The sequence below is a fragment of the Vicugna pacos genome, chromosome 10, assembly GCF_048564905.1.
Source record: "Vicugna pacos chromosome 10, VicPac4, whole genome shotgun sequence".
In the NCBI taxonomy this organism is placed as follows: Eukaryota; Metazoa; Chordata; class Mammalia; order Artiodactyla; family Camelidae; genus Vicugna; species Vicugna pacos.
Genome location: NC_132996.1, coordinates 24,986,328 through 25,012,143, shown reverse-complemented (window position 1 = coordinate 25,012,143; position 25,816 = coordinate 24,986,328). Strand labels below are relative to the sequence as shown.

The 25,816-nt window shown below is 37.3% G+C and overlaps 1 protein-coding gene across 2 annotated transcripts; it reads right to left on the bottom strand.

Moving 5' to 3' along the window:
- Window positions 1–462: 462 nt before the first annotated feature.
- Window positions 463–25,681, bottom strand: THAP12 (THAP domain containing 12). Of its 2 annotated transcripts, XM_072969169.1 has the most exons (7): window positions 25,280–25,681; window positions 15,859–15,979; window positions 12,471–12,578; window positions 8,557–8,593; window positions 5,165–7,048; window positions 2,226–2,318; window positions 463–547 (listed from the first exon to the last, which is right to left on the bottom strand). In XM_072969169.1, exons 1-6 carry the CDS (start codon window positions 25,366–25,368, stop codon window positions 2,293–2,295), a joined length of 2,265 nt encoding a protein of 754 aa, XP_072825270.1. In that variant the 5' UTR covers window positions 25,369–25,681; the 3' UTR covers window positions 463–547; window positions 2,226–2,292. The 2 variants fall into 2 exon arrangements, with proteins under 2 accessions (XP_072825270.1, XP_006203380.1); XM_006203318.4 differs by lacking the exons at window positions 463–547; window positions 2,226–2,318 and having other exon boundaries at window positions 4,124–7,048; window positions 25,280–25,680.
- Window positions 25,682–25,816: the final 135 nt, after the last annotated feature.

Here is a 25,816-nt window from a genome sequence, read left to right as displayed (position 1 = left end):
ACAAGAGCCAGTCTCACACTTTTCTAGGTCTAGTTAGGGTAGCACGTCCTCTAGTCAGGGCCCTCCCTTCTATGCTCCCTTCACATCGTGAGTTTTCCTCCATCTACAGTGACTGGTTTGTTCTGGATAGTCCAGCTTTATCTATTGTTCTGGCACAACTATTAATAGTGCTCCCTTAGACTCTCAGAAGTGCCCTGGTTGGGACAATGGTAGGATTAACCTACCTTTAGCCCTGCTCCTGGCCAATCCTGGCTTGCATGTCTGGCTCCCTGACGTGACTGAGCTCACTGAGGGTACGGGCTCAATCGTACTTACCTTTGCATCCATGGTATGGGCTCCATCTCATTCATCTTTGATTCCGTGACCCTAAGCCTCATGCCTGAGACTAAGTTTAGATTGAGCACCACAGACATTCAATACAGTACTTGAAATTAGAATGAAAAGCAACTATGAGACAAGGTATTAGATTTGCAAATCTTTATATCATATTAGAATCAGGGTTCCACATTTTTCTAGCTGTGTGGCCCTCTAATCCTTAGGTTTTCACCTGAAAAAAATAAGGATAATTTTCACAGGGTGGAAAAATTTAAATGAGCACAGCACTGGCATATAGCAAGCACTCTGTGAGCAGCAGCTGCTACCACAGACAGTATGAGCACTCCTCCTGCTGCTGCAACCCTGCTCTATGAAAATTGCCCTAAGGAAATTAAACCAACAGCTAACAAGCATCCAGTAGGCACTCAATAAGTGAGCATGAAACGAATGCTTGGTCTTATGCTAGATGCTGGCTGCAGACCAGATTCTTAGATTACAAAAATGCATTAATCAAAATTACAACTTTGAAGTCAAAAGGTCTGACTCCTCTAAGTCCAGTTTTAATAAAAACAAAACAAAACAACACCTTCATTACCCACAAGTAAAGAAGCAGCACAGAACACAGAACACAGTAGCACTATCTGACCACATCCTAGACATGTTAATGAACAGCATTTAAACCTCATCCTTGTTATAACCATGTCCTCTTTTAAAAGTTATTTTTCTATAAGCATGCCAACTTGGATATTTGGGTCCATCTCTTCTCTTTTTGAACTGTCAGCCTCTCAAGTTTTATATGATTAATGTATATAGAGAAAATTAGAAAGGCTTCAGACTGAGTCAACAGTAGTTTTTTTGATCCCTCAATTACAATATCCTCTTTGCAGTATATCCTTATTGAACATTTGGAATGAATTAAGACTTTAAACTTCCAGATGTTTAAACTACTACTGTAAATTCAAACTCATTAAAAAGGGCAGATTTACTACCTCTACTTAGTTTTGAAGTCTGTTGTTCACCCTGTCCAAATAATTTATGAAACCAAATACAGTGGCAGGTAGTGTATTCTATTTTTATAGTATTCATGGTGAGAAATAAGGGGCATTTAAAAAGGTCTGGAAATTAACTGCCACTTTAGCCAACCTATAGATCACACTTATTGTTGTTTCTAAGCTAGTAATTGTTTCCTGAAACTGATCTAGTAGATTTTTATGCTAATCTGTACTAAAAATTACTTTTGCTTTTTCTGGCCACAAAAAGCTGGCTACAGAGGAGCATTTGGTTACACAGCAAGAAGACAGCTGCACACATAGTCGTGAAGTAAATGGACCCGGATCTACGGACTTTTGTGGTAGTGTCTTGGCAGCCAAACAAAGGTGGCAGCATTTCTACACCTAGTTTGTAAAGTCTCAGAAGTTTCAGGCTTCAGGTTTTGGGTTTTTTGTTTTTTTGTTTTTTTTCCCAAAGAACCCACTTTGACTATAATGAGCACATTTTAGAAATGCTGTGCTGAAAGCTGGCAATGGATAAAGCAAGAATACAAAAAAAAAGCCTATTCCTAAAGCAAATATTTCTTTTACAAACCTTAAGAATGAAGTGGCTTTCACAATCAATTTTAAGATTGAAGGATTGGATTGAAGTACCTGGCTCTGGCACTTATTAGCTATATAATTTGGGGCAATTCATCTACCTCTGTGAGCTTAATTTCTCAACTGAAAAATGGGACTACTACTTGCTTGAGTTTTTCTTAGAACTTGAATGATATCAAAGTGCTCTGTAAAAAGCTCTAAAGTATCATATAAATATTAATACTGCAACTACAATTTTCCTATGCTTTATGAATTACTCACTTTAAATAGCACTTAAATAGTGGCTGTCCCTAATATGAAACAAAACCAGATCTAACTTACGTTACTGCAGAGGATCTGGCGTCAAGAGGAGGGGAGGAGGGTTTCTTCCAACTCAATCAACTACTAGTTACATCACAAGGTTACTGTTAAGAACTAAATAAAAATTACATACAATTAATAAAGCATTTGTTCTCATTCATTTATAGGTAACAAATCCTATGTTAGGCTTCAACTGTGTATAACTTTTTTCCCCAAGAGTGGGTATGTCAAAAGCAAATTACATATGCTAAACTTTCAATATATTTCCAATTACATATGCTAAATTTTAAATAAATTTCCCAATATATTTTGTTTAGATATGATACAGAATTTTTTTAAAAATTCACAAAGTTTTTATGGATACACTATTATGTTATTTCTTTTTCCTTTAATTTCAATAATCTGATTCACTTAACTTTATAAAGTGTGTGTGTGTGTGTGTGTAGTTATAAGTAAGCACAACTGTAGTCCTGTGGGTCAATTCTAGGCTGTAAGTTCTGTAAGAAAGTGCATCTGTTACTGCCAGCACTTAACCGAGAAGCCTGGCACACAATAAACATCCAAATTTGTGGTATAAAGTCACTATACCAACCACTTTCAAACTCCATAATCTTGCAAAAATGATGTTTCATCTATGGGGAGATACCATTGACCCAATCTATCTTCAAAGACCAGAGTTTGTGAAGATACCTCTTAACAAGTTTTGGGTTTTAAGCTTTCAATAAATTCTCAAATTAACTTGGAGAACATACAGAGATTATAAACACAAGCCATGGGCACTTTAAAAGCTTCACCTATGCTTGCTGCATGAATGTTTTTAATAAATTATCATGGTAGACTGAAAACAGGGCCCTATTTTGCAGCTCTGTCCATCAAGATGAGGAGTCTATTATCCTCATTCCTTCTGGGCCAGCTTTGTGACTTGTTCTGACCGAACAAGATATGGTGAAAGTGATGTTCTGTGAGTTGAGTCTGGGCTTTGAAGCTATTGCCTTTGCCTTCTTGGTACTCTGAGACCACCATCCCATAAACCCAGGATAAAAGATCACATGGAGAGGTCTAGCTGTCCCATCCAGGCCCCAGCCAATCTGCCTGCTGAATACAGAGAGTCCAGATGAGACCAGTGAAAGAACCACTGAACTAAGCCACAAAACTAAACTTTTGCTAAGCCACTAAATTTTGGAATGCTGTTAAGCTGTAACAGGTAACTGATGATAAATTATCTGACCCTCATGGCACAAAAACACATAAATGTGGCTTTACAGTTGAGGAAACATACCCAGATTAAATAATCTGCCAAGGCCAAACCACTCCTAAGTGTCCTAAGAACTGGATGCAGCTATTAAAAGGCCAGCTCTGTGTTTCCTTCTTTGTCATCCTGCCATCATGAATCTGACCAGTTCCTTCTGTCCTGGACAAAGGCACTTCTTAGAGCTCTGGCTATGAGATAAAACTTTGTTATCTTTCTTATAATTTGCATGAGTAGTGCGTCCTGATTTGACACATACACCAGGCTTGTCCACAACAGGGAAATACACTGCTACCTATCATTAATACCCAGCACATTGCAAATATACCCGCTTCCTGTTCTCTGGAACTCAAATAACACTAACTTATCTCAACATAATATCATTCAGTGACGTCTCTGCCATGTTCACTCACTTACATTTGAGCCAACAACAATTATGCAAAACCTAGTAATTTGTATCAGGGGCCATACAGCATATAATATTTAAAAAGTCAGATAAATCTTACATTTAATAATATCACAGTGAAAATGTCTTTTTTTTATTCCCTAAGTAGTAAACCACACACACACACACACAAAACCCCAAACTTCAACTGAGGTGATAAATATTTTCGAAGAGCATTTACCCCAAGAATCTGTTTTGTACCCCCCAAAAATAATGTATCTGAACTTTAAACAAAATTCACATTTTATTTAGGTTGAAATAAACTATACAAAATTGATTTTATTCACCAAAAATAATAGCAATATTTTCTGTATTATTCCTAGATAAACCACAAAACATTTTATTTTTGTAGGTTTTCTAGGTTTTGCCTGTAAATCAAGATGAGGCAGTAGATACAGTCATGGAAAAAGACAGAAGAAAACAGACAAATCAGTTGTCAGTATCCATGGCCTCTGATTCTGTCTTGACCATAAAACAGAAGTGTTCAAATGTATCTGCCAAAAAACTGATGAAGATGTAGGCTCAACAAAGGAATGTAAACAGCAACAACCAGATGTGAAACAATGGCAGGCTCTTCATTAAAACTTTAACTATAATTTGTTCTTTTAAGTTCATTTGATAATGACAAAATCTACACTGAAATTCTTGTTTGGTGAGCTTACACATTTCTCTTACTGTCTGATAATTCCCTTTACTGTCCCTTATAGATTTTTAACAACGTACTTAAAACTCCTACTATTTAAAGGTCAGTCATGAGCTTCATTGTTTTATAAAATGGACTCCTTCCTCCTGCACCTCTTCAAAATTTATTTCTTCCCAACTGATAACTTAATACCCAACAATTAATACCCAACAACTGATAACTTAATACCTAACAATTGGATCCACAGTGATAAATGTTATGTCTAAAATGACTTTAACTAAAACAATTCCAAAGTGCCATCAGCAGAGATCACACAGAGGTGGAACATGGTACTTTCAATGCCACTTTCTGGAAGAACAGTTAGGGGTCCAAAACATGAGAGTTCAAACAGGGGCCATTCAAACAGGCAGATTATCAATGACTAATGTACTCAATGGGAAGCCTATAGGTCAAGATACTCAGTGATTAAGTGGCCTACGTACACCTGACAAGCTTTTCTGTAAGATATCTTCAAATTTCTTAGATTTCTTTTTCAAATGTCAAATATAAGAGAAAGCCTATTTTTAAAGTCTCTTAGGTATTTTCAATAGTTTCTGAATTATCTGGAGGAAGCTCTGACTTACTTGTATAGAGTTTGATATACGTATCCACCATTAAATCCAAATCGTGTTTTATATCAAAATTTATGTTAAGCAAAGCCAAATTACTTGACCTTTGGTCTGTCAAAGTGTTCCTCAGGTATGCTTTGAGACGCTTTCGCCCATTTTCATAGCGTTCATTCTCAACCTTCATCACAGGAAGAATACATAGGACCTTCAGCAATGCATAAACATTAGGAAAAAACTTGATGTCTGGCAGATGAAGGGCTTCATAAATAGTGGATGGAAGTTCTATATCTTTCCCTCTGTGTTTCCACTTGATTCTCCAACAATGCAGCTCTGCAGAGAGCGTGTCAGGATTAGGTAAGTCACTTCTGTACATGTCAGCATGGTGCTCCTCCGATGTATTGAATTTGAGCTGTCCCATGACAGAGGGTACCAGAGATAAGCATTTAAGAGCTTTGAGGTGCTGTTCTGAGAATATATCTTTCAGTTCCTGAATAATGTGTTCCACTGTTGGAACACTTAGAGTTTCTTTATAGTAACTCTCAGAGGTTAGCTGAGTTTCCAGGTTACCCTGCTGAGCTCTGCGAAATTTCCCTGGGAGTTTCATCTGAATATCAAGTTTGGTTGCCAAATTTGTGGCTTCTTCAAACCAAAATTCATGATAAACTTCAATATTTTCCATTACTTCATTTAGTGAATGCAGCACTGCAGTCAAGCTACTGGCTGCAAAGAAGACATCAGAGGTTTGCCCCTGAAGATTTTTCCCAAAGGCTCTTGTAAAAGATAGAACATTTTTAAGAACAACAATGGTAACGATGAAATCAAAATCTGTTACTGCACTACAGAGTACAAATGCTCGACCAGCTATACAGTTATTCCATCTAATATTTGTGTCACTATTTATACCATCTAAACATAAAACAAGTGCTTGCAGGAGGTCCACTAAGATTTCAAAAGCATCATGCCTGCCTGTCCACTGAGAATGGCAAATTTCCTTCAGTTCTTTGCCCCTTTCTTCATTGTTCTGAAAGAGGACAGAAATTACACTGTCAAGCTCTAAAAGCAGTTGTGGTGATCGATGGAAAAAAGAACAAACTTCCTCAATTGTTCCTAATGCAACAGATACTCCTGTAACAGGCACTGATTTTGCCAACCACATATTTAAGGCACAGGAAGAACAGAGTGTGTAGACAGCTTGGGGATACTTCTCTAAAAGTCTTGAAGCAACAACTTTCATTTTGGAAGAAAATCCACTGGACACAATGTAAGCCTGGCCACGACAGTACTCCATGTTTAATCCCCACTTCTCAGTTATCGTAGTGTGAAATTTCACAGCCAAAATTTCTGCATCAGCTTCATAAGGCAGGAAGCCCACAAATTCCTCTCTCAGGTTATGAGCTTCGTCGACAAACCTAACTAACACAGGCAGGTGCTCTTCCCCTGCTATGTCCACCACATCGTCAGTGATAATGGAAAAGAAGTGAGAGTCTCTCACTTCCCTGAGGGTTTCTTCTCGAATGCAGCTCTCACAGATCTCAAGCATCTGTTTCTGTTGTGTTTTCGAACAGAACAGTGTGTTAACTGCTGTTGTCTCAAAGCGTTTTCTCAGAACCTCTTCACCAGAATTTATCCGGCACTCCAGCAGTGCTTGAAAGTTATCAGGAGTGAAGAGACCTTCTGGGATTTCATCAGCTTCATGTCCATCCAGAGGTATGTTTTGTTTTCCCATAAGAATCAAAATTTCAAATAAAGATTTTAAGTATTCTTTGTTTTCCTTCTCCTCAAGGGTTAAAGGTAAAATGTCTTCATCCTGCTCTTCACTCCCTTCTTCTGCACTGGGGTTCTGAGCATTGCTGTTGTTTATTTCTTTATGCTTTTGTTCCTGTTCAGAAGTTTCATCAACTGGAAGACAAAGAATTAATTTTATAAACAGGCTCATAAAGAATCATACAAACAAAAAGTTTACATTTTTGATTGGTTAAATATTTAAAATATATAAATGCATTCATTCAACACTCATGGGGCACCTGCTAGACTACAGACTAGGATACAGAGATTAAAAGAAGATACTCACACTCTTGTGGCAGAGACAAACACTGTGAATGGATATATTTTAATCCTACATGTTAAATGCTATTATGAGAGGAATAATTTCTTATAAACTTAATAAGGCACGTCACATATACAGAGTAGTAACAGAGAGTCCATGCCATCAGAAAATGGAAGGGGAAGAAAACTAATACTTATTGAGACACTGTGTTGGCATTTTACATGTAGCACACTGCTCCCTCTACAGCCAGGCGGTATCCACCCCATTTGACAAATGAGGACAGTAAATAATTGCCCAAGGTCACAGATGGAGGTGAAATTCAAATCCAGGCTTGTCTGGCTCCAAGGTCCACACTGACACTGTTTCTATACTTTTATACGGGAGACGAGGCAGTTATACAAACTAATACCATACAAAGTATACTCATGCAATTTTTAGGGCTAATATTAGAATGTTAGAAATCTTAGCCTATTCTCTTCATATCTGGATAAAAAAACTGAGGCCCTGAGGTTAAGGGTCCTGACCACAGTCATACACAAAAGTCCTGGTCCTTGTGGTCCCTCTAGGTTCACTTTTTAACCATCATGGGTTATTAGAAGCTCCAACAACAAAATAAATACGTAGTTCCCCAAATCTGGCACCCTGTTTTAAGGCACTGTATAGAATACTCTTTTCTCCTTTCTTTGCTTGAGTCCATGTCTCCTCATCTATAAAGGGGGAAAATAATAGTACTTACCCTCAGGATTATTGTGAGAATAACATGAATTAATATAAGTAAAGCACTTAGAATAATGACTTGGCATACAGTAAGTACTCAATAAAAAGTTATGTTAATAATAATAATAGCAGTAGGAGGAGGAGGCAGGAAAAGAGGAGTACTGCTAATAACTGACAAGAACAAAAAACCTTCTGGTTCTCATCCTTTGGTGACACAGCTCAGGCATCAGTACCTGGGGAATGGTTATTGTGACTCTGCCCTCTATAAGGCCAAGTGTCTCCACAACATTTATTCCTGAAATATTTACCAAGAACTTAGTATGCACCACACTGGACAGACAGAGATTCTGCTCCTTTCCTTCACTACACTAGGACATGCTGCCTGTGTGCCTGCCACCCTTACCACATTGGGAACACCTAGTGGGGAGAAGGCCAAGTGCACAGCATAGTGGCACCCAATGAAAACAAACTGAACTAAGACTTCAGTCTCACTGACAATTGCAGACCACAGGACAATGCCTACCACACTCTAACATCATTCTCACAGTAGATGTTTGGACATAAAACATATTTATTTGTCCTTACCAGGTCAAGGCCTTTTAAAAAGGCATTCAGAAGTTGAGTCATTAACACTATCACTTACTTTTTTTCTGTTTCAGTGTCCTGATTTCATCTTCACTCTAAATGACAAGAAAAAAAAAAAACTTTGAGAAAACTGAACTCTAGTATATTATCACAGATTCACAAGTAAAAAGCATACTATGTGTCAAATTTAATTCTTTCAAGAACAAAAATTCTTCATAAGCAATACATTCTTCATATAGACAGATGACAGGAAAACCAGAACAATAATTTGCTAATGATTCCAAGCTTATAAGAAAATACTAGAGGGTAAAGAATACATCATTTAACTTGCTTTATATCTAAATCATCATAATTTGGAGTTACAAGTGTCTACTGGCTAATAAAAGGCATGAAAGTATATGATGGCACTTGGGGTCAAGTTCAAGGGGCCATGAACCATGCCCCCTGTCCGATCGAACCCTGGGGGAATGCCACGTAAAAGGGAGTTGCTGGATGCCAGAACCCAACACAAAAGCTATGAGAAATCTCTGGGAAGCAGAAAGTGACAGAGTGCCAATATGGAAGAGAAATAGATACATACAACATGGAGAGCTAAGTGGCATATACAAGGTTAGTTAGACTGAGGGAGAACTTCCCAGAGTGTCCTTTTCTCTTCCTCTAACCCACTACAATTCTTAGATCACAACCCAGCCCATTACTATTCTGGGGCAAGAAAGCAGCAGTACCAGTTACAGCTGGAGACAGCACGGTACCTGCTGAGCAGCATGGAACATGATACTAATAACATGAAACATAAGCAGGCTAGCTAACCTGGAACATTCCCTTTTTATCCCATGGGCTGCAGAGTTACAAGGATGGCCAATCTGGAAGAGTGTACCTGCCATAAGGTATCTGAGGTTCCACAAGGGGCAGAGAACAGGGAAATGACAGCTACAGGATGGGAAGTGGTTGAACTCCTCATTCCTGGTACGTATTACTAAGAAGAAAGCTGATGCGGAGGACTGTTGTATAGTGTCAGCATTAAGCTATAAGAAGTCTCAGAAAAAAACAATAAATATAGGGTAAGAAATGCATGAGAAATAAAAACTGACAACTTCTCAGAACTTAAACATGTTAGTCTGGGGAAGAAAAAAACCTCACATCTAAATATGGTTTAGTGAAATTGAAAATGTCAAATACAAAGAAAAAAATACTGAAGGCTTTGAGGGAGAAAAAAGCTATCACCTAAAAAGGAACAAGAATCAGGCTGGCATCAGACTTTAATAGTAATAATGAATGCAAAAAAATTAGAAAGAATATCACACAGACTATATGTACCCTCTGTGCATCATGTTAACATTTAGGGGGAAAGTTTTTAAAAATAAGCCCATGTCTGGAAACTAAAAACAAAAATAATCTTATACTAAAGAAACGGGAAATTACAAAACACTCATAGTTGAACAAGGAAAACACTACATGTCTAAAATTGTAGGATACAGCTACAACATACTTAGACATTTATAGCTTTGAATATACATAAATATGAGTTAAACATTCAAGAAGCTAAAAAGTAAATCCCTCAAATCAAGAAGAGACCAATAAAACAACTCATAAGTACAGCAGTCAGTGATAAAACTCACTACTGTTTCTCTGAAAAGACCACTAAAATAATTTTAGGAGTAGAGAAAGGAAAGCATCCCCAAATCCTACATGAAGTTCATAAACTGCTGGAAACATATAAAACTCCAAGAAGAAAGAGAAACCAATAAATAAATGGAAATGGTAATCAAAATAATTCCTCACCCACCCCAAGCCCTGTGATGGTTTTACCAAGCTCAACTTAACTATCAAGAGCAGAGAATATCTACCTTATAGAAGTTTTTCTAGAAAAATTAAGAGAGAAGAAAAGAAAAGCTATCCAACTCATTTTATGAGGCTAACAGAACCTTGATATCGTAACTGGATGAGAGGAGTACATGAAAAGAAAATTATCAGCCAACACTTATAATTATAAATGCAAAACTTTTGATAAAATATTGACCAACTGAACCGAATAGTGTATGAAAATGAAGAGAAATATACTGTAATCAATTAGGGTTCATCATAGGAATGCAAAGATAGTTCAACATGAGAATATCCATCAATGTTATTCATGGCTTTAAAGAATGGAAAAAAAACTCAACAGATGCAATGAAAGTATTTGAAAAATTCAACAAGTTATGATTAAAATTCTTAATATGAGGACTAGAAGTAAATACAGAGAATTTCTTTAACTTAATAAAAATTATCTAAAAATACCAACAAAAACATCATACTTAATGGAACAAGTCAAGTGGACCAGCTTGCTTACTTACTACTGGGACTATTCAATACAGTACTAGAGATGCTCTTGACTAACCAGTAAGACAGGCAACAGAAACAAATTAAAATTGGAAGAACTGAAAGAGGCAAATTTGTCTTTACTGGTAGATGATACAACCAACTACAAAGAAAACTCAGTAGACAATTAGAATTAATTTTAAAAAGGGTCTTCAAAATTGCTGGTAACAATCTCAACCAGAAATACATAATCTATACCTACAAAAACCATAAGGTATTTAGAAAGTAATTAATCTAAGGAAGGATGTACAAATTCTTCTAAGAATTGCAACAAAAATCCTGAAATTTTTTCAAATCTTTGACTTTTTGTACTCCTGGAAGTATTTTAATAGTCTTTCCAAATAATTAGTATTTAGTTTTGTCAATGATTGCTGTTACTTGATAGCTATTTTATTTTCTTCTATTTATGTATAGGACTAATTAACATTGTAAAGATGGTAATTCAAAGCATTTAATAATGAAAATATCAAAAGAATTTCTAGAACTTGACAAAGGGATGCTCAAATTCACATGGAGGAATAAAGATCTACAAACAGCTAAGACAACTGCAAAAAAGAAGAGTTAAGAAACCACTCTATTTGAAAGTAAAAGATACTATAAAGCAATGGTAATAAAAACAGTGTAGTACAGCTGCAAACAAACAAATCTTCCAATGGAATATAGTAAGAGTTTTCAGAAACAGCCTAGCATATACGTAAACTTGGTATATGACAGAGGTGGTATCTTATACCAGATGAATTAATAGGCCATGTTGGGAAAACTTGATCTCTATAGAGAGAAAAATAAAATTAGATCTCTATTGGACACCATACATACAAATTCAAATGGATCAAAGATTGAAATATGAAAGGTAAACACAGAAGAAAATGAGGAAAATTGGATAAATGTTATCTTAAAAAAGCACATAATGGGTGAACTGAAATGACATATTAAGTACACTAACATGGATACCATAAGGGAGGGGAGGAATAGGAATGCTAATACTGGAAGAAGGAAAAAATAAACAAAATAAGGGTCCTGCTGGTGATAATGATAACAGAATGCCATGGTCTGAGGAGTCTGAGTAATTTAATTTTGTTCATTTGAGGTCAACAAAAAACAGGTAGGTTTCAATCATCAGAACTAAAGGATATTAAAGGAATATAAAAACATGCACAAAGATGCCACATAGAGAGATATAAAAGCTTTTTCTAAACCCTGTCAGTACTCAATAATTATAGAATCCTTATCTCTAGTAAAACTATCCATGTCTCAACTTTCCTTTTCTTTATCCCTTTGTGATGAATTCTGAAAATATACCTCAGCTCCACTTTCCTTACTGCAGAAGAAAAAGTGTTTTTCCCCCTTCTTCCCTGGAAGAGAATGAGTTGGGGGTCTGTAATTAACAGCACACTCTGGTTCAAGTCAATGAGTATGAACCAGCTAGATCTGAGGAAGATTTTCCAATTTAAATACTAAAACAAACTAATCATCTTGTGTTGAGGCTACTTCAAAAATAACCATAGCATTCATTTCCCATAATGCTACCTTTGAAGTAGAGAGTTAACTTGGTTCAAATTTAACATGAATGCATCTATACTTGATTTCATATTATGGGGAAGCACACCGACATACCAATTCTTTTATTCGTTTTCTGTGTCTACTATGCGGATTATTCAAATGGCTGGTAAGATCAAATATTGTTGGTATTGCATTATCTCGAAGAACTGTCCTGTAAGGACTCTGAAAAAGAAAAATATGTTAATTCAGAGACAGTCCTTAAAAATGTGTTACACATAAATGAAATTCTATGTTAACAATTTTCCCAATACTCCTTCAACTCCAACTCTAAAGATGCAGAACTGATGATGTTAGTCCAGATCAGCTTATTATTTCCAACTCTTTTTACATTTGCCCTTCTGCATAAAAAATAAAATGTATTTGCATTTTGCATGTATTTTTCTAATGCAATCTCCCAGCTACTTTATCTGTTCTGCCCTTCCATGAGCAGGCACAAAAGTTTCTCAAATAATCTATCCTCTTTTATGTTCTATAATAACTCTTCCCTCCATTACCTGCTGTTCAGTCCACTTTTGCTACTATTACTAAGAAACATCAAAGCACCATGAAATAATATTGGACTGGGACCCAGGAGACCTTGGGGCTAGTCCGAACTCTACCAGCGACTTACTCTGAGACCCTAGCCAAATACTCTCTGAGACCCTGGCCAAATACTTTCCCTTTTTGGACTCTGTTTTCTCTTCTTAATAAATTTAATACATTGAATTAGAATAACACTTCCTAAAATGAAGTTATTTACATAGCAATGATCATAATGTTTGCCATTTCAGTTATATAACCATCCGTACCTTTACATAATCTACTCACTTTTCTAGTTAACATCATCTTAAACAATAGACTATAAAATAATGATTTGATGAGCTAGCTATATTTTTAACACATATTACAAAACTTCTAAGATAAAAATTGACTCATGTGCCGCCTGAAATCACTCATATCACAAGTGATATATATATAGTCACACTTTTGCAAACACTGAACTAGGCATTTCTAAATTCGCTTCTAATTCTCATGTTCTTATCACTGAAGGGTGACCATTCTCTATTCTAATTCCTGTTAATCTAATCCAACCTGGCTAGAAACTAGATGCATACGAGATAGTGATAGTCTGCTACAGCCAGACCAGAGGTCGGGTAGGGATAAGTTTATTAAGAGGTAAAGTAACAAATGAATAACTGCTACTACATTCCCCTAGCTAGTCCAAAGAAACAGGGCCTTTAATTTCTTCCCAAATTTGCACTGATAAAGACAAGACACACTTTAGTTTGAAAAGCTTTCTTGGGAGCAGTGCTTATTTCAAAGCTGACTATTCAGGCATATTCAAAGTACATGCCTAACAAAAATATATAACTAAAGCGAACACACTATCTTACATTTTATCTAAAGAACTGTTAAACACATTTGGGAAGAATTTTTATCTAGATTCAGTATTTTCTAGTTCAATCCCATGCTTCATTGAGTACATAAAGAAGAAAATCTATTTCTTAATGACACTCAGCTTCTAGTGTTGGGCCAATTATCCTGAGTCTACTTGGGAGTCTGAATCAGGGATTGATTAGGGACACAATCATTGAAGGAAACAAAAACTATACTAAACTCCAAGTGTCTCATCTTTCCTACTTAGCAAACATCTAAAAAAGCAAACATATCCAATATACAGTCAACTCTTGATATCTTACCAATTAATAAAGAGGGAAGGGCTAAAACATTCTAAGGAATTTTTTTAATTCACATAAAATTAATTTACTAAAAAGCAAAGGTATTATAGACCAGAAAATAATATACAGAGCAAAAACATGCAACTTTTCACATCTATTTATAAGTACGCATGCCAAAAAGGGCTATATATGTGCATGATAATTGTAATTCAGTATCAAGATTTAACCTTTAACTGTTGAATTAAGGTTTGAGCATAAAGTAGTGATCTTACTCCAGGATCAAAGATAGTATCTGGCTTTGTTTGAACTAGCCACAAATGTCTACTGATGAGATCTTAACTGCCAAACTAATGAAGTCAAAACTTTTAAAACCTCTGGGTATAAATATTAGATAATCCAGCTTTTAACAGCAATACCTTCTTCCAAATGTGTAGAAAAAAAATTCTCGTATTTGCATTAATTTAGTCGAGATTAAAGAATTATGCGAAGATTTAAAAAGCAAAAATAGTTCCGTTCTATGCTCTGACTAAACAAGAATACAAGAGTAAACTGTATTTTATATTTCTCACATTAATCTTATTGGAATTAATTAAGAGACCATATTTATCACTAAAATTAAAATACTGAAATGCATATGGTTTGTGTATTTAAAAAGAATAATTTGGGATTTTTTACTTAATGTCAAGAACATAAAATTTGCCTTTTAAACATATGAAATCTCTTATTTTGATCATTATTACCCTCTTAACAAAGCAAGGCAAAATTATCCCTCAAATATTCGTGATTAAACTGTTGAACCGGAATTGGCTCACCTCCCAATGACTTCACAAGTATCTGCTTCAATTAATTTTGAGAAATAAAATAACCCAATCATTCTTTAGTTTTCTGATGCCTCTGCAAAATGTATCTGAAAAAAATATCAAAATAAATTGCTGCATAACAATATATAGTGTACCTTCAAATCAAATTTATGTCTATGCCAATATCTGAGATGATATATTTTTCATACCTAAACAATATACTGCTTAACAAAACTGACTTCCTAACTAGTTCTCAAAGTGTTTCAAGTCTGCTTCATTTCAATCAAATCTGTCCTATTTGTGACTTTTATGAATCATAACAATAACAGAATCACAGAGGGTTAAAAATCCTAGACCGCAGGAATTATCTGGTCTAATTTCATTAGAAATTGGGAGAGGGAAAGTGACTTGGCCAGATTCATAGGTAACAGTAGAAAGGCTGAGAAACTCAGGTCTTGATGTGAATTTGCAAATTATTGATGAAAATGTCTTTTCACATTAATTGCATGATTTGTTTTCTGCTGCATCTAGCACGTAAAAATTGAGGCTGGGTTCTAACAGTACACACAAAATTTGAAAACAAAGAGTTCTATTCCTTGATGAAGATTTCACTCACAAAAAAGCTCTAGAGAAGCTGTTCCAAATAAAAAATGCCAACTTTACTTTAAACATACAATTTTATAATCATCTAAAATTTTCGGAAGGCAACTTAAGTTTAAGAGTGGCCACCACTGGTGAGTAGGAATGGGGCATCAGAAATAGGAGGATAAAAAAATCAACAAACAGGTTTTTAAGAACAAAATAGATACTCTTAAGCTCCAAATTTGTCTTCATCTTAAAAAAAAAAGTGGCAGGGTGTAAGGTTCCTTTTCAACATTAATATGCATTTACATTTCCAACCAGACAGTGAGTGAGTGAATGAGAGAGAAGGAGGAAAAAAATTAAAAACCAACAAACAAACAAATAAGCCCTCTGGTTACTTACAGTTCTACAGATCATAGAAGTCTCAAAGTGTTTGGCACATAATCGATAATGTTTATTCAGTTGATCAGGTGTTTTATCTTCCAAGTCTGCTCTTCTACAATTCTCCACCCATTTCTGGCACCTACAAAAATAAAACCAAAGTACAATTATGGAATACGAGCTCTACATTTAAATTTCAGCATTCAGTTTTAAGACAAATATGTATTATGGACAATGGATTCCTGCTGCGCTATACCCAAAGAACATTAGCATAATTTGGAGAAGTTGATTAATAACAAAACGAAAGCTGGAAGAAACCTTAAAATTATTTAGTACATTCAATTATAGACAAGGTTAAGAAGTAACTCACTCAGAGTCATGTACAAAATCAACAGCAAAACTAGAACTTAAACCTGAGTCTTCCAATTCCCAGCACTTTCTAGCATCAAAGAGGACTCAATCATCAGCAATACAAGCAAAAACCTGCACAACCCTGAGACCAATGGCTTAACATTCCCCTCAGTAACATTATTAAGTAGATGTTCTATAAATAAATAAGAGTTTCTTATGGAAGCATGATAGCTGTATTCCTTGGCTTTATTATAAACATGATTCATTATCTACAATGATATGTACAGACTAGATTGCAAGCTCCATGAATGCAGGGATTGTGTTTAGATAATCTAGTACATAGATGGTGTTAAAGACAGTGAATGAGACAACGTTCATACCCTCTTGGTGCTAAAATATCTGCAGAAAAACATTACCATCATCATCATAATGCTTACTGCATCATATGCACTTATTAAGAGCCAGTGTTCTAAATCATCTCCAAAGGGGTAAGGAATGTTCTATGAACCTAAACATGTAAAAGTAAGCTCTACTGGTAGACATTTCAGGAAAACAAAATTTAATATATAAGTTGATTAAAAAAAACAGAACAAGACAGTACTATTATTATCCCCTCATACAATGAAGAAATGAAGACACAGAAATGTTAAATAATTTTCTAAAGATTCCAACTAGATCTTTCCTTCATTCTTCAAGTTTCTAAGGATAAGTCTGCCATGAATATATAGTGTCACAAATTTGAAAGCATATTCATTTTATAATTACATTTTCTTATGTCTTAACATAACAGCCTCTAAACACACACACTCTGACACATTATTCCCTCCACTTTCAATATGTAAAATCATGGTGAAATGTTGACTATCTAACCTAAACTAAAATCACATCTAAATTGTACAGCATTTCATCTGACCAAGATTACTAGATATAGTAATGATGCCTAAGATGTCCATATTTTAATCATATTTTTACATAGCTGTGCAATACGATTACAAACATTTTGTGTTTCAAAATCTAAATTATTTGGTATAAAAACTCTCACTATAAGATAATTTGTCATATTGCTAGAGTTAAGTTTGTTTTTTAATTCTTAAATCTCTGGAGACTTTCCACTCAGAGCACTACTGTATTATTTCTTTCTGATAAAAAGAACACTCAGAAGGGTATGTATGAAATAGATAAACAAGCTTATACTGTATAAAACAGGGAACTATATTCAATATCTTGTATTAGCTTATGGTGAAAAAGAATATGAAAATGAATATATGTATATTCATGTATGACTGAAGCATTGTGCTGTACACCAGAAATCGACACACTGTAAATTGACTATACTTCAAAAAAAAAAACACACACTCAGACTTCAATCAAGAATAGGTTGGGCAGAGATCCTAATTAACTACATCAATGTGTTCCACATCAAATACCTAGAAATAAACCTAGTGAAAGATGTGTAACACCTGAAATTTAGTAACTTAAATAAATAGAGGGATCTAGTTCATGGACTGGTATAGTGAATTCTAAAGATAACAATTCTCAAAATGATTTACTGATTTAATACTATCACAATCCTAACAAGTCTTCTGTGCATGTCTGTGTGTGTGTGAGAGTGAGAGACAGAGACAGAGACAGAGAAATGACAAAGATCATTCTAAAACATTTCTACACAGAAATTCAAAGGACCAAGACGAGTCAAGACAATCTTGGGGTGGGGGGAGTTGAAAGACTTACACTACCAGATATTAAGACTTATTATAAGGCTTATTAAGACAGTGTGGAATTGGCACAAGGATAAAATAATGGAACAAAAGGAAGAGCTGTGAATACTTAAGACGAAAGTAGCATTGCACAGCAGCGAAGATAAATTTCTTCAATAAATAGTCCTGAATTGGATATCCATATAAAAAATGAACCTTGATCTATACTTTCATACCATATACAAAAAGCTAAATACGAAAGGTAAAACAAGTTTCTAAAAGAACACAAGAGACAATCTCCATTATCTTAGCATAAATATCTCTTTAAAAGGCAACAGAAAGCAAACTAGAGGAAAAGATGAATTAATTAGGCTACTTTAACGTTAATAACTTTTCATCATTAAAAGAAGCCATTTAAGAGTGAAATGGCAACGTACAAAACGGAAGAAGGTATCTGCAGTACACAGATCCAACAATACACTCATATCCAAAATATAAATATGAAGAATTAAAAAAAAATCAGATACCTTGATATAAAAATAGGCAAGAGACTCTAACAGGCAATTAACACACTAATTAAAACTGCAACTAAATATTACTTCATACCCATAAGAATGACTATAATATAAAAGAAAGAATACCAAATGCTGATGAGAAGGTGAAACAACTTTGCCCATCAAAGTTAAACAGGATAAACTGTGATATACTATTATACACAGAATACTACCTGGCAATGGGAATGAATGAACTAGCTAGATCTCACAAATACAATGGTGAGCAAAATAAGCCAGGAGTACATACTATGTGATTATCTTCATATTAAGCTCTAGAGTAGGCAAAACTCATCTATGGTGATTGTGCAGAAAAAGAGTTAACACAGCAGGGCTGAGATTGCTATCCTCAGAAAGGCTTATTTCTAAGGCTTATCTTTTGGCTGGTGTCTGGGAATTTGGCTAGTAAATAGTTCCCTACACTTAGATAAAACTTTCTCTAACTGATAAAGTAACTCATGATGCCCAGACTGTGTGCAAACAGTATGACTTATAATGAATACCTGTCTTCCTTCTGGGAGTCTGAAATTTTAGTACATGCTAAGCAGAGAGTATCCAAGTGATGAGACCCCAAGAAAAACTTCGGACACGGGGTCTCTAATGGGCTTCTCTGGGCAGAAACATGGCACACATGTTGCATTTTCACTGCTGGGGTAAAGTGGGCTCTGTGTGACCCCGCGTGGGAGGGAGAGAGTGTAAAGAAGCCTATACACAGATCCTTCCACACCCTACCTGTGTCTTTTCCCCCTTATGATTCAGATGTGTGTTCCTACTATACTGCTGTAATATATCTTAGCTGTGAGTATAGCTATACACTGAGTTCCAAGAGTCCTAGTGAATCTCTGAATATGGGGGTGGACTTGGAGACCTCCAACACAGTAATGGTTGAATAGTGGATATATTTTTGGGGAGAGGTAACGACTAGGAATGGGCACAAAGGAGGCTTCTGAGGTGCTGGTAATGCTGTGTATCTCGAACATTACCTGGGTATGTTCATTTTGTAAAATTCATCATGCTCTAGACTATCATTTCTGCACTTTTCTCAATGTATGTCAAATACCAAAAAAAAAACCCAAAACAAAATACAAACCCAGCTCCCCCCTACTCTTCCCCTTTTCCTCAATAACAAACTAATCTAATGTGTGTAAACTCAAACGGTGGCTACTACTGGAGAGAGTGCGATAATGAGTGAAAGGTTCACAGGAAAGAACTTTGGGATGTCAGTAATATTCTATGTTTTTTAAATCTGGACAAAAATTTCACAGACATGTTACTCTGAAAAACCTTACAAGCCATACACTTATGATTTGTGACCTTCTGTGTATATATGTTTTACATCAATGTTATAAAAATTACATATGACAAGTCTTTTTTACATACATACATACATGTACTTGTGTATATGTATATATACTTACCTGTTTATGTGTAAGTATATACATACTTACACAGTTATCTCTTAATTTTTTTTTAAACCAGTGTCTTCCCTGTCCTAGCTCTCCCTTTCATTGTTCTGCACCCTGTGCTCTAGATTCTATAGCCTTTTTTTTCTCCCTTGGCAGAGTGCAATGACTCCCCCAATCCATGTACTCCCAAACTAGTCTTGTGCCTTTCTCTACCCCTTCTCCATGTAGTAAACACTTTAAAAAGCCAATCTGAGAACATCCTTCCCTACTTAAGATCCGTTAGTGACTTCTCATTACTCTTAGGATAAAAAACCAACTCCTCACATGTCTTATATAATTCTGTACAATCCAGACTTTGTCTACTTTTCCATTATCATATAGCACCACCCTTTCACTCTCTTTGCCCCCTCCTATGCCTTATTTCAGTTTCATGAATGTACTGTGATCATTTCTATCCTAGGGCTGTTTCCATGCTGTTTATTCAACATAAGATCCTCTTACTGTCGCTTTTTTTCTCACTTCTTTTGCAAAGGAAAGCCTATGCAAATATCAGCCTTCATATCTTAGCTCAAATGTCACTTATTGAGGGAAACTCCTCAGATTTGAAAAGATTAGATTTGTATACACATACAACTACATGTGTGAGTATGTACACACACACCCAGGTAGGTAAGACTCCTCTAACTCTCTGTACAGTAGTCCCCCTTTATCCTCAGGGGGGTGGGGTGGGGTGGGGTGGATACATTTCAAGACCCTCAGTGGATGCCTGAAACCATGCATAGTACTGAACCCTACATATACTATCTTTTTTCCAATACTAATGGGTGGGTAGCGCATATACTGTGGGTAAGTTGGACAAAGGAGTAATTCACATCCTGGGCAGGAAAGAGTGGGATGGCACAAGATTTCATCACCGCTACCCACAACAGCTAAAACTTATAAATTCCATCCTGCCAAATCCAATGGTCACTTTCTATCCTCATCTTAATCACTCTTTCAGTACTATTCAATCATCACTGACCACTCCTTTTTAACTTTTGTAATTTTTTCCTTCAGTGGTCTCCTACTAATGCAGCATTTCTAAAACATATTCCAAGGAACACAAAGAACTGTTCCATTCAAAAAAAAAAGACGTTTCATGGTCAAATAAGTTTGGGTAATATTACATACTTTATCCTACATCTAGGGCTTTAAATAGGACCTTGAACAAGTTAGCTAACCTCTGTAGCTAACTTGAACAAGTTAGCTAACCTCTCTGTGCCTGATTTGGTCATCTGAAAGCAGCAACTACCTCAAAATTTATTACAAGGGTTAACTGAAATAATGTACATAAAACACAAAGAATAGTGCCTGGCACACAGAATATGAAGTATTCTATAAGGAGTAGTAGTGGTGGTAAGTAGTAGCAGCAGTAGTAGTGGTAATGGGTGGTGGCGGTGGCGGTGGTGGCGGTGGTAGTAGTAGTAGTATAACTCCGCAGCATTGTTTGGAGGATTAAATGAGATCATATGAAAGTACCTTCACCTAATCTGGGGATGAGCTCCACTGTGAACTGCCCCCAGGTTCCTGCCAAGCCTTGGCATTAGTCAAGTCATCCTTGGGTAATCACTATTCAGGCAACTTTTTTTTAACTTTAATTTCAGGTAATCTATCTCCCTGCCACTGTCCTAAGGTAATTTGATTCTATTATTTTATGTTTTTTAAAAAGTATATTAATGCCACTTTTTCTAAACCAATATGAGGTATTAGGGTATGAAATTTCACTCTGTGCCCTTTATTAATTAATGATTAAATTTTAAGTTACTTCTAAATAGTTATTCCTAAAAATGTGCATAGAATTTATAAATATGATTGGACAATGTACTATTTAATAGCATTAAATATATTTATCTGTATTATTAGTTAACAATGTGAGTTAACTTTTGAAGAATAGATAGGCTGGCAATGTCATCTTTTATCAATCTTCCCTACAACCACTTACAGAAAAAAAAAAACTAATTATAACCAAAAACTCTAAAAATACCGTTATTAATTCAATAAACAACTCTAGAAACTATTTCATTATTATAATTAACTATGGGCATAGGGAAAAAGAAACTGTCAAACACAGTAGAATTTAAAATCCTATAGTACTGAGATTTGGTTTGAATAAAAAGTTAAGACCTTGAAGACACTATATTAAGTAAAATAAGCCACACATGAAAGGATTATTATTATATGATTCTACTCATATAATATGAGTATGAAGTGCCTAGAATAGACAGATTTATGGAGAGTTAAAGTGGACTGGGGTAAAAGGAGTTACTGCTTTTTTGTTAGTTTTTGCTTGGGGTAATGAAAAAACTGTGGAAATAGATGGTGGTGATGGTTGTAAAACATTATGAATGTAACTAATGCTCCTGAATTATACACTCAAAAATGGTTTAAAAATAGTTAAAATGGCAAATTTTATGTTATACTACTGCCATTTATATAAATTTATATACTTAGGTATCCATGGATTTTAGTATCTGCAGGGGGTCCTGGAACCAATCGCCTGCAGATAAAGAGACAACTGTATACATTTTATCAAATTTTTAAAAATTAATATAATGTTAAGATATCTAATACCATTGAACTGTATACTTTAAATGGGTAAATTGTACAGTATGTGAATATCTCAATAAAGATGTTTTTTAAAAAATAATTAAGAGAAGTTCGTAATTTGGTCTTGAAATACTCAAAGGGCTCTTACATAGAAAAGGGCGCAGATTTGTTCACCGTCACTTTGAGGACAAAACTAGGACCTCCAAAGCATAAATTATAGACAGGCACATTTCCACTCAATACAAGGAAAAAATAACAGCCAAATCTATCCAGAATCCTCAAGTGTCTCCTCACAAAGCAGAGGAACTGGCACTGGAGGTGTCTTAGCAAAGGCCCACCTGTCAGGAATGCACAGGGCCCCTAAAGCATTCATAAATACCTTGATAAGAAATTGTGTCTACGTCTTTTCTCAAGGGTCCTTATGTTAGATTCTCAACGTGGGACACAGACCCAAAAGAGGTTTAAAAGCCATTGAGGGCATTCCAGCACTTCAAGGGATACTGCACTAGATCTAAAGACTCCTTCTAAATCTGAGGCTGCAAGCCTGTATAGGACATATTCCCCCTCTAAGGAATATAATGAAAAGAGTATTAACTACCTATGGTCACAATCTGTGGTTCAAAACTGACTAGTGGTGCCCTCATTATGCAAGTGAAATATACTGCCAAGAATGCCCCTGGGATAAAATTTGGGTCAAAGGAAGATAACACTTAATGGGGTAAGGTCCAGTCAGATTAAGATGTTTCCCTTCTCTGCTCCCACAGAACCCAACAGCTATTCCTCACTCTTCTGAGTTAGTTCCTCCTCATCTCCCTGAACTTTAAACACTAGAATCACCGCAAGGCTCAATTCTCAGACCTACCCTGATTTATTTACCTGGTTCTATGGTTTTAAATACCCTAGATAAACTGAGAGTGCCCATATTTATTTACAGTCTCCAGTCTGGAAGTCTCTAAATTCCAGATTCATATATCTTTTTATGGTTTTAGCTCGTAAATACTTAGATCACTGATCTAAATATAGGCCATTTTGAGTTCATTTCTAGATATGATATGAAGACATCTATTCTTGAATATCTATCAGGCCTCTCAAACTTCGTATGTCCTGAATCAAACTTTTAAGATTCCTCCACCAAACCTGCTCCTCTCAGTCTTCCATAGCTCCATAAAGACTCAGGTTAAAAATCTCAGAGTCATTCTTGACTTCTCTTTTTCTCTTACAATCTATATCTAAACCATTAACAAATTATGTTGGCTTCACCTTCAAAACATATCTCAAATGCAACTACTTACCACCTCCTCCTCTATTAACCTGGATTATTGCAATTGCCTTTAACTGGACTTCGGCTCTCAGCTTTGCTTCCCTACAATGTATTTAACAACCAGTCAGTGATCCTGTTCAAAGTATAGGTCTCTGTCCTAAATCCTTCTATGACTTCCTATCTCCCTCAGAATAAATGCAACAGTGCTTTCCATGGCCTACAGTGGTCTACACAATTTGCCCCGAATACATACACACACACACACACACACACACATTTTTCTGGTCTCATCTTTTCCCTCTCTCTCCTTCCTTACACCAGCTTCAGTAGTCCCATGGATGTACCTCTAACAAGCATATCCTGCCTTTGCATTTATTGCTTCCACAGACTGAAATGCTCTTCCCCTAGATATCTCCATGCCTAACCCCTTTACCCACTTCCGGTCTTTGCTCAAATTCACCTTCTTAGTGAGGCCTTCTCTGATCATCCGACTTAAAACAGCAATTGTTCCTCCCTCCCCTGCTACTCCTATTCCCCTACCCCACCCCTGGCAAACATTAACATTTTTTCCATACTTATCACCATCTGACATGCTGTATATTTCTTGTTTATTTTCCCCCACTAGAATGTAAACCCCATGAAAGCAGAGGCGTTGACCTGTTCATCTATACACTCATGCTCAGAACAATGCCCAGTACATAGCAGGCCTTCAATAAATATTTGTATAACTAATAAATTAGCAGCATGCTATACTGTAATCGCCTGCTTATATATGTCTCCTTAAGGGACTGTGAGCTTTCTGCAGGTAGCAGCACTGTCTCACTCATCTCTGAATTTCCAGCACCTAACGTTAGAGCTCTGGCACACAGTAGGCAGTGATTTGAAATGAATGAATCAACAAGAGTGGCCACAGAAAAATCCTCAGCCTTTCAAACACAGTCTCTGCGCTATCACTCTCTAAATACAAGACAGAGCGTGTGGGTTACTTCAAGGAAGAGGTTTCAATACCAACTCCCAGGCCCTCACACGTTCTCCGCCCCAACCCCTCCGACCCGTTATCCCCACGTTAACCAACTGAGATAACGAGTAACGGTCAGAGCCAGAATTTGAACCATGAACAAGCCCGAAGGAAGGCGTAGTTGTGACTTGACTTGAGATCAAAGGTGGCTGGACTCCAAAAAGAAACACTGTCCCAGGGGTGGAAGGGCCCCGGCGATCACAACCATAGAATCCAAGTCCCTCTTCTGACAGCTGGGGAAAGTAAAGCCCAGAGAGGAAAGCGACTTGCCAGAGGTCACATAGCAAGTCAGCCAGGGTGAGAACCCACCTTATGCTGCCCAGGCAGCCCCAGTTGCCTATTTCGGGTGGTGCCCTATGCGGCGAGGCCCCGCGGACGCACGTGCTCCGAGGTCCCCGAGAGCCCGCCTGCTCGCAGCTTAAGGGCCCCTGCCCACCTCGGAGCGGGGCTGGGGTCAACAACCTTCCCCTACCAAACGCCCCTCTCAGCCCCGGAGCCTGCTCGGGGCCAGCGGCTGGCAGCGCGCACCGCGGAGGAGGGCCCGGGCTGCCAGCTCCGCGCCCGCCGCTTACCTAGCCGGATCCCGCGGGAACCTGAAGAAGGCCAGGTCCGACTGTGTGCTCTTCCGCGTGCAGTTGGGGGCCGCGCAGAAGTTCGGCATCGTCGCCCGCCCGCCGGCCGGCCCAGCCCTCCCCTCCCCGCCTCCTCAGGGCAGCCCGCCCGCCCGTCGGGGCCGGGGAGGGGAGCCAGGCCGGCCGGCCGGCTCGGCAAGGCCGGCGAGCCGGGGGGAGGGGCGGGCGGGCGAGAAGCCGCGAGGGGCAGGAGGGGCGCCGCGGTCCGAGACCGGGCTGGGGACGCGGCTCCACAGTGCTGTGAGCGGCCGGGAGGATTTACCGCCGCCGCCGCCGCTGGTGCACCTCCCGCCCGCCCGGGACGCTGCCGCCTCCTTCCCACAATGCACCCTGGCGCCCGGGGGTGCCCTCTCTTCCCTCAGCCTTCCTTCCCCGCCCCCTCCTTTCCGCCGACTTCTGCGCGGGCGGGCACGCGCAAGGAAGCGCGCTTGCTCGGGTGTGGCGAGGCGGAGGCGGGGCCTGGCGTGGGTTGCCGCA

Bases quoted from the DNA above. Each gene is read 5' to 3' on its own strand.
- THAP12 (XM_006203318.4), bottom strand. From the start codon at position 25,368: ATGCCGAACTTCTGCGCGGCCCCCAACTGCACGCGGAAGAGCACACAG. The intron at 8,594-12,470 runs GTATGTCGGTGT...CTTGTCATTTAG, and splicing joins GAAAACGAATAAAAGAATTG to AGTGAAGATGAAATCAGGAC. The intron at 7,049-8,556 runs GTAAGTGATAGT...TTTGTCTTCCAG, and splicing joins GACACTGAAACAGAAAAAAA to TTGATGAAACTTCTGAACAG.